The 16,786-nt window shown below is 43.9% G+C and overlaps 1 protein-coding gene across 4 annotated transcripts in view; it reads left to right on the forward strand.

The window, feature by feature from the left end:
- The first annotated feature begins 7,431 nt into the window (after positions 1-7,431).
- Positions 7,432-16,786, forward strand: part of STUM (stum, mechanosensory transduction mediator homolog) — a 48,265-nt gene continuing 38,910 nt past the window's right edge. The window contains exon 1 of one of the 4 annotated variants that reach the window (XM_079969368.1): positions 7,432-7,996. In XM_079969368.1, coding sequence (XP_079825494.1) covers positions 7,786-7,996 — 211 coding nt within the window. In that variant the 5' untranslated portion in view covers positions 7,432-7,785. The remainder of the gene's footprint in view (positions 7,997-16,786) is intronic. The other 3 variants (XM_079969371.1, XM_079969370.1, XM_079969369.1) reach the window with 3 other exon arrangements.

Below are 16,786 nucleotides of genomic sequence, written 5' to 3' on the forward strand. Positions count from 1 at the left end.
CATTTCGATTGCCTTATGGGGTCCAGGAGCCTATACATTTTAGTCACTGTTATTTGTTGTCGTGATTGAACCCTTGGCAATTGTGATAAAAACACTTTTCTTCTGTCATGGCAGGTTCAGGAAGGGACAGAAGAAGTCAAATTAACGGTGCTTATGGATTACATCACAGTTTCCACCCAGAATCCTCTAATTTCAAAATTAATTCCATATCATTCAACTGTTCAGACACATTTCTACTACAAATCAGAACTGCTTAGAGGGGAAGTCCATTTTTATAATTGCATGCTCTGATATAGAGAAAAATCTAGTTCCATATGTATTTTTATGTATTTATTTTACAAAGTAAGTAATACTGCTTACTTGATAGAAGACTTCTAAGCAGCTGATAAAAAACCCTAAAAATAAATTAGTCGCAAGGCTTGGCTGAATTACACATTAATTATAAACTAGTTCTCTAAAAATTCAATTCTAATTCAAGCTAAGACATGATTAGCCATTTTTCAGTCTAATTTATTTCCGTGAGAGACTTAAGTATGCACTCTCCCTTCAATCAATGGGACCTAAAATGGGTTAATTTTGGATGGATCATGTACAAAGTCTGCTGTGGTTTGATAGAACATCTGCAATTCTGTCACCAAGTCTTTAAAAAAAATTCACAATGTTGCTATTTACAGTTTTTAAGCCAATATTTTAACAGCTGTAAGAATATTATTATAAAATGTAATCAGAGCAGGAAAAGGGATATTTATGTGGGGGTGGCTAATATAGCTAATTTGACCCTGAATATCAGGGCTTACCCTATGAATGCACATTAAGACAAAATGTGCACCACAGACACTGTTTAGAGTTGGTTCACACACTGGCTAGAATGAAGAAGCTAGACATGGTGAGGGACAGAAGCAGGACTCAGTCTTGTGCATGCCTCATGCAGTAAGGACATTGTTGTGAGACTGGGCATAAAAGCGAATGATATACGGTAGTTAATATAGCTTTAATTTATTTATAAGATTTATATACCATCTTTTGTTTGAATGACCCTCAAAGTGGCTCACAATAAATTGTAATAACACAGACACACACACACACACACACACACACACACACAGAGAGAGAGAGAGAGAGAGAGAGAGAGAGAGAAACACCCCCCCCCAACTCAGCAGTGAAGTGATGAACCCAGTGTGTACTTCCCTTCTGCTCTACAGTCCCGGGGCAACCATCAGTTGAAGGTAAGTTCCGTTATGGTTAGGGCAGGAGAAGAAAGCTCCCATCTGCCCTGCCAGCATGGCCAAAGGTCAAGGTTGATGAGAGTCCAACAACAACTGGAGGGTGCAATTTTGGCTATCCCCAGACCAGAGTATGTTTCACTTTTGCTCCGCATTTGTAGAGCAATAATCTATTATCTGTATACTCTTCCCATCCTTGAAGAAATGGATGGAAGGGTTGTCTGGACAGAGTTTAGGTTGACATGGATATACTCAAACATATGCCTGCTGGCTAGAATAACACTCTGTAATGCCATGTGGTAGCAGGGCGGGCACAGTCTTTAGGCAGGGTGAGGCTGCTGACTCAAGCAGTGCCCCTATGGGCACCCCAGCACCACTGCTGTTGGTGGAGAAGCAATGCCAGCATCAACACCTATTTCTGGTGAGATCACACCAATTTCCAGCAAGATCTCACTGAAATTGATGTGATATTGGGGAGGGCATGAGATATCACCAGAAATTGAAAGAGACAGTGGAAGAGGACTGGAAGAAATTTAAAATATATCTCAAAAACAATTGCAAAATTGAGGAATGTTAAGATGTCAGGGGGTAAGAGGTAAAGAACTGCAGCAGTAACTAAAAAACTAAAGGAAACTTTATGAAAGGGAATTAAGACAATTGACTTAAGGGTTGCTAAAGAATCACTAAACAAGGATGCAGGGATGGGGAGGTATGGGGAAGTCAAAAGAAAGAAGGGTATGAAATGATGACTTTGAAGCTATATTGGTCTAATTGTTTTGCGTGCTTTGATTTTCTTGTTTTTCTTCTGTTTGTTTTGTTTTGTTTTTATTATCTGTCTGAAAAACGATTAAAAATTATTTAAAAAAAAAAAAAGAGAGAGATATCACCAGAAATTGACATGATCTCACCCCAAATCAGCACTGATGCTGGTGCCACTTCTCCCGCGGTGGTGAAGGCAGGTGGCAAGGCAGGGCAAAGAAGGATGTGCAGCTACTGTGTGGTAGGAAAGACAGGCACAAGCCTAAGACTGGTTCCTGCACCGCATGGCATGTAGATTGTGTACAGCGCTAACAAAATCCCTGTGACTTTACCATATAAAAATTAACTTGAGCACAAAGCCTCTAATTTCTGTAAAATTGTTCCCATCATCACACTCTTTTGTAAATTAATCTTTTAAATTGGTTAAATGGATTCACAGCAGATGATTTAAGTCAAAACTGCCTTGAGTTGAATGGAGGGCCTGAATTCATTTTGCACTGTTTGCTACCAGAGAGGTTCAAAATTTGTGTCATGTCTACACAATTATTCATGTTTGTGATTAATGCTTGTAATAATTCCTTTGATTTTTGTTTTAGAAGTTCAGCCACATCTTCTGCGACCAACATTGTCACCATTTCAAATAACATACACTTTTGTCTTCTATTAACATTCTAGACAGCAGGCAGTGTAGTGAATTATAATTATCCATCAAGTGGGAGGATTCATTTTATATCTCATGATACCAATAGGTGTGCCTAGTGTCCATAGATGTTGGGGAAAGCAGCAAAAGCACATTTGGTAAGCTGAAGGGGAGTGCTTAATCAGGTTTAAGTCCATACATCAAAGCCTCTATTCCCAAAGAGGGGCTGCTTTCATGCATTGCAATCACTTTTCATGTACAAAAACAATGAAATCACATAAAATACCTTCCTATATTTTCCTGCTTCCTCACCCCAAGTGTAAACTTTGCATAAAACATTATTCAGTGTCTTAAAAGTGTCGCTATTATAATGTACTCACTTATTGCAATGGCAATAAACAATTTAATGAGGAATTCCGTACTCAATAATGTTCCTGTGGCCAGACACACAAGGAGTGGGGAGGAGAGAGGGATTGGGAGAAACAATTTAATTATTGTTTCTTTGTATACACAGTACTCTTGAAAATTAACCAACAAATACATTAAAATAAAGGGAATTCATAGTCCTGCTCTATTCTGCCTTGGTGAGACCACACCTGGAGTACTGTGTCCAGTTCTGAGCACCACAAGGGTCTGGAAACCGAGCCTTATAATGAATGGTTGAGGGAGCTGGGTATGTTTTGCCTGGATGAGAGGAAACTGAGAGGAGATATGATAGCCATCTTCACATATCTAAAGGGTTGTCACATGGAAGATGGAACAGGCTTATTTTCTCCTGCTCTGGAGGGTAGGACTCAAAGCAATAGATTCAATTTACAGGAAAGGAGATTCAGACTAAACACCAGGAAGTACCATATTTTCCACTCTATAGGACGCACCCGACCATAGGATGCACCTTGTTTTAGAGGAGAAGAACAAGAAAAAATATTCTCCCCCTCTCTGCTCAGCGCCCCTTCAGCGAAGTGGCAGGAGAAACGGAGCCCCTTCCATTTCTCCTCCCGCTTCGCTGAAGGGGCACTGCGCAGCTCTCCCTCTGAAGGGGCGCTGAGCAGAGAGGGGGAGAATTTTTTTTCTTGTTCTCCTCCTCTAAAACAAGGTGCGTCCTATGGTCGGGTGCGTCCTATAGAGCAAAAAATATGGTACTTCCTGATGTTTTGTCTGAATCTCCTTTCCTGTAAATTGAATGTATTGATTTGAGTCCTACCCTCTTGCTCTCCCGGCTTCAGCAAAAGGAACCCAAAGCCTTCGGAGCGCAGCATGAGTTTCCGCTGCACTCCAAAGGCTTCAGGCGGCTATCCCTGAAGCCTGGAGAGCGAAAGGGGTCGGTGCGCACCAACCCCTCTTGCTCTCCAGGCTTCAGCGAAAGCAACGTGGAGCCTCCGGAGTGCAGAGGGAACGCTCCCTCTGCGCTTCGGAGGCTTCGCATTGCTATCGCTGAAGCCAAGGAGCCTGCATTTGCTCCATAGGACGCACACACATTCCCCCTTAATTTTTGGAGGGGGAAAAGTGCGTCCTATAGAGGGAAAAATACGGTACTTTCTGACAGTAAAAGCTGTTTGACAGTGGAACAGACTCCCTAGGACTTCGTTGGAGGTTTTTAAGCAGAGGTTGGATGGCCAACAGACATGGATGCTTTTGTTGAGATTCTTGCATTGCATAGGGTGGGACTAGATGACCCTCAGAGTCCTTTCCAAATCTACAATTCTATTATTCTAAACATCCTCTATTTGAAGAGCTGTTAGCTCCAAGTCCAGTTTAACCGTAAAAAAAAATTAAGAAGGGAGAGCAGAGGCGTTAAAATTGCTCATCAGCTGTTGGAAACACAACAACAGACTGAGCAGGCACAAAGATCACCTGGTGACAGTCTTCCTTACTGTGATGAGAGCTATTGTTTTTCTATTTACATTACAGTAATTATTTCTGAATCTGCACCTATAGATATACCTTTAGCACATACACATTTCATGCAAATCTGTGTCCTCTTTATTGCATTTCCTTTCTTTTTCTACAGTGCTTAAATGGCCACCTTACCACTCCAGGAAGCCACCAGTGCCTCTGCTAAACCTGACACGGACTCTTCTATGAAGCTAGAGTGAGGTGCAAAGGACTGCATAATTTGTGCCTACTCTTAAGGTTGGAAAAGATGCGTTTTCAACAATCTGTGCAGAGGACTCTCTTTTTGCAACAGGGAGCCAAAGGTTACAGTTGCATGGAAAGAGCTCTGTGTGTAGTGGTACCTCGGGTTATATACGCTTCAGGTTACAGACGCTTCAGGTTACAGACTCCGCTAACCCAGAAATAGTACCTCAGGTTAAGAACTTTGCTCCAACATGAGAACAGAAATCATGCTCCGGCAGCACGGCAGCAGCAGGAGGCCCCATTAGCTAAAGTGATGCTTCAGGTTAAGAACAGTTTCAGGTTAAGAACAGACCTCCAGAACGAATTAAGTACTTAACCCAAGGTACCACTGTATACAGTTGCATGCATGCAAGCTCTACTTCAGACCAACACCTTAAAATTGAGGTCTGAGGCTGTCAAGTTTAGACTCTTTATTGTTTTAAGATACAGTGGTACCCCGGGCTTTGGGCAGATATCCGCAAGCCTCTGGAGCCCGCGGGAGTTCCCCGCTGGGCTCCCAAGGCTTGCGGATAGCAGCCTGTTCTGGGGGCTGGGGTCGAGGGAAGCTCAGGCTTCCCCCGCCCCAGCCCTGTGCCTGGGGGGGGGGAATAATTTTTTTTCTTTATTCCCCCCCCCAAAAAACCTAGGTGCACCCTATGGGTCGGTGTGCCCTATAGGGCGAAAAATATGGTATATATATTAAAAAGATGAACATATGAAAGTTTGGCATATGTACAGTGCATGTGATCCCACTCCACCTATGTGTACATATACAATATCTGAAAATGGCTCAAAGGATTTAATAATACTGGTTAGCTAGCCCCTGCTCTGAGTATGGGCACAAGGATGTGCTTGCCAAACAGCCCTTTCCCCCAAATGCATGTTCTGTTGAGCCTAAATAGAGGAATGAATCAAATTTTGTTTACACATGCCTCCATATCAGAAAACATCTTGCATTACATCATTGGTGCCTCGGGACCAGTGGAAAGCCAGTTTTGCAGTGGGTTCCTGTAGGAAGCATGTGCTCACAGTGAACTAGACATATGTGCACTCATCACACATGGCTGCACACATATGAGGTAACAATAATTTTTATGCAAATATGAGATTTATATAGGAAACCCACCTTGTGTGAAACAGCCTTGAGAGAGCCCTTGTGGGTGTATACGTGCATTGAGATGAACGGCTGTGTGGGAGAAAACCAAGAAAATTCATGTGCAAAAGTGTAGGTGGGCCACGCTTGTGTTCTAATATGTGCCAGGGAAAAAAGCATGTGCGCAACTCCAGAGCAAATAGTATATTCTGGGACATCTTAGCTAACATATTAAATCCTTTGATGAACTTCAATTCCTTTTTACTCACCCCATGCAATGTGATGGCAACAGCCATTATCCTATGTTGCTATAAGAAACACAACATTGCTCTGTGACTAAAAAGCTGCCTACAACACTATAATGACAAAGACACCTCTAAGGTGCTTGCATATCCAGGCTCAAATTCTTTCTCTCCACCCTAGTTCAGAATACATGAACATGCTGACCCATTACCACCTTACAAAGGACCGCTACTTTCAGTAATTTGCAGCACAATCAAAAGCTTGTTTACTCAGATGTCAATCCCATCCCTAGGATATCTGTTTTACTGTGGCAATTTTGATAGCTGCCCACATTTTGCTGCACCTTAAGGTGTGTTCCCATTTGTTGCTTGAGACTGCAGCTTTTGTTTACCTTGTGGCATGGCCATACCCTACTTTTTATTTTGCACATTGCCATACTATAGATCCTAGCAATGGGACGGTGTCTTCCAGCACACCCAAGGGAAGCAGTCTAGCTTAGGAGGTACAGAAAAGGCTGTGTGGCACACATGGCTCTGTCCTCCAACAGAGGGTGGTGGGTGGTGGTTCGAATCCGCATGGCGGGGTGAGCTCCCATTGCTCCATCCCAGCTTCTGCCAACCTAGCAGTTTGAAAGCACACCAGTGCGAGTAGATAAATAGGTACTACTGCGGCAGGAAGGTAAATGACATTTCCATGTGCTCTTGTTTCTGTTAAGCTGCGCCCGAAACAGTTTAGTCCTGCTGGCCACATGACCCGGAAAGGTGTCTGTGGACAAATGCCAGCTCCCTTGACCTGAAGCGAGATGAGCGCCACACCCCATAGTCGCCTTTGACTGGACTTAACCATCCACCTCTGCTTGAGACAGTCACCTTACTCTGGTCAATGGTTGGGCCAGCCCTCTTACTATGTCCTGCTTTGCTCCAACAAACCCACACAAGGAAGTAGAAGCTGCTTAAAATACCTGCTGCCACATGGAGACTGCCATGCAGCAAGCTCTATGTTTCCTCTATGCCACTACTGCAAAGTTCGTCACATTATCTACATGTACATTTAGCTATTAATACCTATACAAATTTTGTGTATATCTGAGCCCGCCTCCTGGTGATGGATTGCGTCTCTCTTTCGGCAATGCTTAGGTGGCTATGGCGGGAAATGCATTAAAGTTGCCTTTATGAAATCCATAAACCCTCCCCTGACTTTTTTTAAACAACTCAGGGCTCCCCTGTGGCTTTTTTAAAAAGGTAGCGGGTGGGTCTCGCAAGATGTTTTCTATCATTTGAAGAAAGGGGGGGAAAGCGCGCGCGCGCGCGCTAGAGAGTTTCTGTGAGGCGAGGCGCCTGAGGCCGGCACCGCGCGCTTTTCGTCGGGAAGGCCAAGCGCGTGCGCGGTGGCGCCGGCCAGACCCCTCGGCGTGCTCGAGGCGGCGTGTGTGAGAAGGGGGAGCGCAAAGTGCGTGAGCGAGGGAGACGGGGAGCGCGCTCGCGCTGTCTCTTTAAGCCGCTCACTCGGGAGCCTGGGCGCGTGTTGAGCGCGGCGCCTCGCCTGGCGCGCCGCTCCGCTCTCCCTTCACTCGCGCAGGGGAGCTTCCTCAGGCAGACGCGGACGGGCGCTCCGGCTCCTTGCTCCCGGGCAGAGACCCTCCGGGCGGCGCGGCCCGCTAGCCTCTCCCTGCCCCCTCCCTCCCTCCCTCCCTCGCTTCAACAGGCGTCATGGACCACGGCCCCAAAGAAGGGGACTCGGCCGGGGCAGCTGCCGGCGACGCCGCTCGAGGGGCTGCCGCCGCCGCCGCCGCCTCCTCCTCGGGCGGCGTGGTGGTGCAAGTGCGGGAGAAGAAAGGACCCCTTCGCGCCGCCATCCCTTACATGCCCTTCCCGGTGGCCGTCATCTGCTTGTTCCTCAACACCTTCGTGCCAGGGCTAGGTAAGCAGCCCCTGCTCGGGGCGCCTCATCCTGGGGGGGGGGGGGGGGGAGACGCGCCTTGGGCGGGAAATGGGACGCGCCCAAGGCGTGGGAGGGTTCCTGTGGCTCGGGGGAGATCCCTCTCCGGGCGAGCGCCATGTGCCAAGGGGCCGCCCTCGAAGGGCGTCGGGGTGGCTGCTTGCCTCACAGCGCCTCGGGAGAGCGGAGCCTGGGAGTAGACAGGCACCCGCCTTCGCGCCCTCGCGGCTACTTTTATTGACGAGCAGCGGCCAATTAATTCCCTGCAACCTGCTGCTCTCGGTTACTTGGGAGATGTGAAAGTGGGTCGCGGATGTGAGATCGCCAACAAGTTGTTCGAGCGGCGGGCAGAGGGAGAGACGCAAGTAAGCTTGGCGGGAAGAAAAGTACTTAATATGGGCAAATGAACCCGCATAGCCTCCTTGGACAACGTTGCCTTTTCGCAGCTTGGGATCGGGGACAGGGTGGGCTTCTTTCCCCCCTCTTCAACCTAAGATGAACCCTGCTGGATCAAACCCAAAATCCATCTAAGTCTAGCATCCTGTTTTCCCAAAGTGACGCAACGGGTGCCTTCTGGAAGCCCACAAGCAGGCTCTGAGTGCAATCTCGTTTTGTTGCTCTTTGCCACCTTTTACACGCACGCACACTCACTCGCGCGAGCGTTACTTCGAGGTACATTGTCTTTGGACACGGAAGCTTTCCTATAGCCATCCTGACTACTAGCCATGGATAGCGCTTGCCCTCCATATTAGGAATAGGTCTTGAAATTCTGTCCAAGGCATCGAAATTGGTGGCCGTCGCTGCAACTTGTGGCGCTGAATTCCACAAGTTAATGATGCGAGCGTGTGTGAAGAAGTGCTTTCTTTTGTCTAGCCTGAAGCTGCTGCCGATCGGTTTCTTCTTATGCCTGCAGCCATGGTAATGATCATCAATACAGTATTGGTGTTTTGAGTGTGAAGCTCAGGGCTGCAGTCTGCATTCCAGGACGTAATCCTGAAACCGCAAGGATAACATTGCTGATTCTGCAACCCCCATGTCTGCCAATCTTGTTGGGATATTTACAGACAAAGGGAGGTGGAAGCAACTTTGATATCCCCTACCTGCAGGACAAACTGCTCACTGTCGGCTTCCCGGCTTGTTTTGTTCGCTGAATTCTCATGCAGGAAGGGGCCGCTCTTCCAATGCTAGCCTGCAAGGTTTTATGTATGCAGGGAGGAAGAGGTAGAACTTTTTCAAGGGGTGAAACATACCGGTATTCCTCTTGAGTGGGAAAAGGAGCCGTATAGCTTCTTTGATCACCTCGGAACAGAAAAAGGAGGGCTGAGGGAAGAGCAAAACTGAAGAATCTTCAGAATGTCTCATGGGTGAGGCTATTGAAAGGAGCTACATGCTTTTATAGCTGCACAGGAGCAAATATTCAGTGAAAACTAGCTTTCCTGATAGTGCAGAAAGGGGATTTCTATCCATGCAGTAAACTGCATTTCTACCTGTGGTTGGAACAAAAGTGACCATCTGACAACAGGATGAACTGTTTTCTTCCCCCAAACACCTGTAGGCATGCAGTTTCATACAGGTGAAACTCGGAAAATTAGAATATCGTGAAAAAGTTCATTTATTTCAGTAATTCAACTTAAAAGGTGAAACTAATATATGAGATACACATGCAAAGCGAGATATGTCAAGCCTTTATTTGTAATGATTGTGATGATCATGGCGTAAATGAACTTTTCCACGATATTCTAATTTTCTTTCACCTGTATGTATTTTCTCTCAGCTGGGATGCCTTGACTTGTAAACCCACTTGTATATACTTTTGGGGAGAATATATGGTGGGGAATTAAACAGTACACTGAAAAGGATGCTGCGTAGTGGGGCAGGGTCATGGTGGCTCAGCGGCAGAGCACATGCTTGGCATGTAGAAGATTCTAGGTTCAAGCCCCAGCATCTCCAGGTAGAGCGGGGGAGACCCTGGTCAGAAACCCTGGAGAGCTGCTTCCAGTCAGTGTAGACAATGCTGATCTAGATTGACTCTGAATAAGTGAGAAATAAATTATAGTGATAGTCAAAAAGATGACTGAATGCATAAATGATAAATAACCCCTTCTAAACTGAGAGCTGGCAGAGCCCCTTCTGATTGCGAGGTGACCAGCTGTCATTCAGTTGTAGAGTGTTGAGCGAAACAAGGTGTTAATAGATGTTGGTGTTGTTAAAATTGCATTATATATATATTTTTTGTGTGTGGTGTGTTGCCACCTTGTAAATTGCTTTGTAGCCAGAGGATGTTGCTGCAGAATAGGCTCTGTGGGTTCTCTTGAGCTGTGGGTGGATTTTGGAGGACTCTGGACCTACCGAGATATCAAATACGTTCTCCTGGCTAACTTTACTGGTCTCTGAATGGTGAACTGAGAGAAAAAAAGAAACTCTCACTTATCCAGTTTGTATTCTACAGAAGCAATACATGTAGTGGTAATTCGTTCTCCACAGCACACTATCAGCAATAATATTAGCAGCCCTGTATCGGGAAGCTTTTAATGTGTGGTGTTGTGTAGTGTTTTGTATATTCTGTTGGATGTCATCCAGAGTGGCTGGGGCAACACAGACAGATGGGTGGGGTACAAATTATTATTATTATTAAATTGCTGGTAGTAGCAGCATTAAAGGATCTCTACCATTAGCTCTTTAGCTTGGGATGCACCTATCAATGCAAGTGGCTAAGTCCCTATATAGGTCTTGGTTTGTTTCTCTTTAATCCATTGTGCACTAGCACCCATTATCCTTTTTGTCCCACACCACCCCCTTTATTCTCACAATCACCCTGTGATGTAGACTAAGCTTGAGACAAATTCCATTATCAAGAACTGGAGATGCTCCCTAGAGAGCCAGTGTGGTGTAGTGGTTAAGAGCGGTAGACTCGTAATCTGGTGAACTGGGTTCAGGTCTCTGCTCCTCCACATGCAGCTGCTGGGTGACCTTGGGCTAGTCACACTTCTTTGAAGTCTCTCAGCCTCACTCACCTCACAGAGTGTTTGTTGTGGGGGAGGAAGGGAAAGGAGAATGTTAGCCGCTTTGAGACCCCTTCTGGTAGTGATAAAGTGGGATATCAAATCCAAACTCTTCTTCTTCTATTTATTTGTTTGTCCTACTTGAAGGGTCAAAACAGTTTCATTCTTCCATTACAGTCTAAAATCTGTTTCTGTATGCTTTTTTTAAAGGTTAATTTTCAGGGATATTTAAAGATTTATATTCTTTTGAGGGGGCATGCAGCCTCATCCTGTGCATGGTGGTTTAGAAGTAATCTCCATTGTGTTCATTGAAAACTCACTCCTAAGAGACTAGGCATAGGATTGCCACCTTAAAGTAGTGTTAGAAACTCAGATGTATTAGCTAGGCACCAAATGGTTCCTGTAAGCAAAGTTACAGTCACCAAAACAGAATGTCTAGTTGCCATTTGGGGGTAAGACAGCTCTAAAATCTTATTTTTAAAATGATGGACTGACTGTGACTGATTATCGATTAAACATCTGGCTAGTTCAGATGACTACCTGATCCAAGGACAGTCCATATATATACTGTGAGCAGGGGAGTGGGTTGGGGTAAGCGAAGACAAGCTGTAACAATTAACTATAACATTGTTCACTGCTCCTACTCAGGCTGCACAGAAAAAGCATTTAGGTTCCTGAAATTCATTCCAATTGTGCAGATAATATATAACTGATAGAATTCTCCAGGATGTGGTATTAGCGTGTGAAAACCGCCAAGATCCAATGATCCCCAGGCATGCACCTCCAGATGGTGGAGATATCAGGCACTATCCTGGCACCCAGGCATCTTCACTTGGTCGCAAATGGTGCAAAATGCACCTGACACCTGGCTGATTTCAAACACTGCCTTAAAGCCTTGCCTTCTTCAACATGACTCACCTTTTGTTTGATCTGGCTTTTTTCTTAATTCTGTTACAAAATGAAACGCTGTTGCTATTTTGTATGTTTACAAAGGTGTCCTTAAAACACACACACACACACACACACACTCTGCACCATACAGACTGAATCAGCAATACTTGTTTGCTTTTCTGTCATTTTTCACCACTGAGCACAGTCACAGGGAAGGAAGCAACAGAATGTCACTTTAGTTGCATCAAAATTTTCCGCCTCTTGGAGTAAAAGCACATTTATGTTCCATATGCTGAAACAGGAATTAATAGCTTGTACTTTACTCAATGTCTTTCACTTGTTTTTAAAAGTAATGATGGAAATGCCACAATGTGAATATTTAAAGCGTCTGGGAAATGAAGCCAAAGCTCTTGTCATATCTAGCTACCTCTCTTGTGCATTTGTACCAATACAAGAACCCAATTGTGGAAGCTGTAGTCATTTAAAACAACCTTTGTGTTCTAGCAGTATGTTTTTGTACTATTTTAGCTGCTTTTATCATATATTTGTAAATCATCTCCAGATGCATGTTAGAGGTGATTCAATAATAATAATGTTGTTGTTTAGTCGTGTCCGACTCTTCGTGACCCCATGGACCAGAACACGCCAGGCACTCCTGTCTTCCGCTGCCTCCCGCAGTTTGGTTAGACTCATGCTGGTAGCTTCGAGAACACTGTCCAACTATCTTGTCCTCTGTTGTTGATGACGATGATGATGATGAGGTTAATAATAATAATATAATAATAGAATAGTAATAATAATTTAGAAAGTATATAGGAATTCTCACATTTTCTTTTCAGTGTACCCTAGCATCAAACCTGTACTAGAGGTTTGGCTAGAACAGAATCATAGAACTGTTAAGTTGGTAGGGATCTCAAGGGTCATCTAGTCCAACCCCCTACAATGCAGGAATCATTTGCCCAATGTGGGGCTTGAACCCGCATCCCTGACATTAAGAGTCTCATGCTGCACCAACTGAACTATCCCGAGGAATGGATTGTTCGTTTCAATTCGTCATTTGTGGTATCTTTGCTAAGCCACTGAAGCCAACCTTTTACAAAATGGTAATCTGTTAAAGTATGGTGTGTTTTTTAAAATATGCAATAAACTGAACCCACTGTGTCTGCTGCATCTTGAAACAAGAAATCTATGATAATCTGATCACACATACTTTGGATATTAAAATTGAGGTGACAAGTCATTTCTGAGAAAGTTAGCTATTGGGAGGGTTTGCACATTCGCAAAGAATGGCTGATAGAGGAAGTGACTTTTCTTCTTGTGCTTATTATATAATGGACAAAATAGGGACATGTGACTCCCCAATCTAAGAACAAATCTCCTCTGCAATGCAGGAGGGAGGGAGGAGGCAGACGAAGAAATCATCAGGTGTTTGTTTGAAGTGTGCGGCTTCTAATGTATTCATCTCCATTTTATTAATGTTGTGAGCTGCTTTGAGGATTTCAGATGAAAAGTGAAAATAGAATCTAATGAATAAACCCACTTCACCCCCAAGGGCAGAAGTACACATAGTCTACATAGCTCCCAGTTGGGAGGGGGTGATTTATAGACGCTGCCCAGGGCTAAGAGTGTTAAGTTGCTATTTCTTTGGAACTAGGAAGGCTAGTGGCTGTCTGAACACTTGACTAATAATCCCTTTCAGGGGTGCCAACTTGAATAAAATAGCGCAATCGATCACATGATCACATGATGCGGCACATGCACACCATTTGAATGGCAATGCTCATCAACTTTGAGGGCCCCGGGCCCCTAAAATATTTTATTGTGGGGGCAGAAGCCCCTGGGAGTTGGCTCCTATGATCCTTTTTAAAGAGGTGTGTGTCCCAGTCTTAATATACCTCCAGGGTGTAATCTTTTATATACTTACTTGGTGGAGAGGGTTGTGGTGGGGCCATGTATTCTTGGATGACACAGATTAGTTAAATCAATTCTTTGCAAAGAGTGGAATGTTGACATGTGTTTTAATCTGGTTTTTAGCTTACTGTTGATTTTAATTTTTTTTAAAATTGTAAATAGTTGATGTTTTTATTACACTCAAGCAGTGAATAAATCTTGTGAAATAAAGAGATAAATATGCACTCACATCATAATTTGTTCTGGCAATGATTTTAACACCAAAGCTCTTGTCTTTATGAAAGTAAAAGCAGCCACCCATGAATTTACATAAAATTATGTATGTACATATAATATGACTTGAGTGTCTTGTGATGAAAGATGCTCAGCAGAGTGTAGTTATGACAGAATGTAACGTTAATTAAAATTATTTCAATAAAAAATGTCAACTCCAGGGATGAGAGCTTTATTTTATTCTACCTCTAATGGCATAGTAGTGTGAATTTAAGTGACTCAGTGGTGTGACCTTCTCCTCAGTTAGTTTAATTACTTCTGTTTTAAACAGAGCCCTTCTTAAAGTTTTTTTCTGTCCCCTGGCTAAATCTGAAATCTCTTCCATTATGTTGAACACATCATTCTACGTTTGGGGCAGGGGAAAGAATCCTAACCTAGGAGAAAATGTAGGACACGCAACATACTCTATATATGTTCTTACTATGCTATATACTATGTAGAATTGTGCTAGTTGTACAATTGGCATATTTTCATCATTGTACATTGAGCTGACATTTTCACCGTCCACCATGGATTGAAGATCTCTTGTCTGATTGAGGTTGCAATCTTACACCTACCTACTTGGAAATAAAGCCCAGAACTCAGAGGAACTTACTTCTGAGTAGTCATGTAGGGATTGCACTGTAAGCCACTGCCAGCCCTGGAATATGTGAAATGAGTTTTAGTTTGTACCCAGCTAGGAACTGAGAAGAAGACTTGGCTGTGCCCAATAGAGATGCTTTGTGCCAGTCATTGTGGGAAGCAGATTTGGCTCCCTAGTTTCTGAGCCAATACATTACATTTTTGCTTCCTATCCCACCCTCCTGTTCCTTGAAGTATGTTCACCCATGGACACATTGCAGACAATGCCTTTCAAAAATATTGTAACTAAGCGGCAACTTATTTTGCATCATAAAAGTTCTCTTTGGCTAGGGGTGGCAATTGGTGTACCCCTCCTCAGTTTTTAAACATAGAACTGAATTAGGCCATCGTCATGAGGTAACAAGCCCTCCTCTCCTGTGGTGTTACAATCACCTTCAGCAGGAATAGCTTTGATCCTTTTGACTCTAATCAAGTATGTAAGGGTTTAACTTCATTTATTGACCTACATGTATAAAAGGGCTTTCTCGTTGTCTTCAATGAAGAATATCCCGTTCAGCTATGAGTCTTTCTAGGTAGGCATGAGGGAGTCATAATAACTCAGGCTAAAATTACAACAACAACAACAATTTTATTATTTATACCCTGCCCATCTGGTTGGGTTTCCTCAGCCACTCTGGGCGGCTCCCAACAGAATACTAAAAACAGAATAAAACTTCAAACATTAAAAACTTCCCTAAACAGGACTGCTTTCAGGTGTCTTCTAAAAGTCAGATAGTTGTTTATTTCCTTGACATCTGATGAGAGGGCGTTCCACAGGGTGGGCGCCACTACCAAGAAGGCCCTCTGTCTGGTTCCCTGTAACGTTGCTTCTTGCAGTGAGGGAACCGCCAGAAGGCCCTCAGTGCTGGACCTCAGTGTCCGAATATTGCACCCTTTACTGTAGATAGGCAAGAACCAAACTGTGAGTTTCAGATAACCAAGTTCCTGCTTATGATGCTATAAAACCTGTGATATTTACTTGCTTGTTACTTTCCAGGCTGAGTTTGTATAATGAGTTTTTAAAAGATCTGTTCCGTGCCATGTTTTTGCATAACCTGAGTATTGTAGTTGTTTTGCTGCACACTGTGCAGAGATTGTAACTATAACAACTTTAAATATCTGGAAATAAAATATTAAATTGTGAATTTTAATGAATGGAGTGCTATTGATGTGGATTGGAGAATGAACACACGTGGGGAAAGACACTGCTGGGTATCTGTTAATCTAATTCATCCTTTAATTTAATTGAGCCAGATGCATTACAAAGATTAAAGTGAAGGTGAAAGAGGATGAATAGTGGGGAAAGGGAGGATTGTTTTATTAAAGTTTGGTTTTGAAAAATGTTCACACATCTGCCATGGCCCAGTGGTGCTCATACTCTAAACTAAGAAATGGGGTTCACTTCAAACACAGCTAACCTGGAAGCTGAGCAGACTTGTGGAGGAGGAATGGAGAATTCTGTCCTTCTGCTAGCCGCCTTTCTTGTCTTCGTGGACTTCCTGGTTGCCTGTGGCTACCAGGCAAGCTGTTAAAAATAAAACTACTATAGCAATCTAGGGATCTAGTTACTAGATTCTAGTACCAGGGATGTTCTGCAATGACAGCCGCATTTGGAGTACATTATGAGCATGGTGCCTGCTCTATTTTGCAAATCTGTTTGTATAAATTTGCTTGCTATTTTCATAAGAATGGCAGATTGCAACAATTATTACTAGAACTAGGGACAGTATCTTGACAAGTTCTTGAGGATGGTAAAAGTCAATGCATTTGTAACAGTCACAAACTCTTAGCTGCAGGATTATAAAGCCACTGGCTAACTTTAGGATGAGCCAGTCTTCCAGTTTGAATTATCTCATGAATGTAAGTATCTTTTAAAAATAAAGAATTATAAGAACATTCTAGCCTAACCTGTTGTCAGGGAACTGCCATCGGAAGGGCAGGCGGTGGAAGGGCTCACGGAGGTTAGGAGAGACTCGGCAGCAGAGGAGGGAACCAGCAGGGGGAGAGAAGGAGCTCCAAGGGAAAGTGAATCGGAGGGATGGCTCAGAGAGACTTCCAGCGAAAACAGTGGGGA

This window comes from Podarcis cretensis, assembly GCF_951804945.1.
Source record: "Podarcis cretensis genome assembly, chromosome: 3".
Taxonomy (NCBI): Eukaryota; Metazoa; Chordata; class Lepidosauria; order Squamata; family Lacertidae; genus Podarcis; species Podarcis cretensis.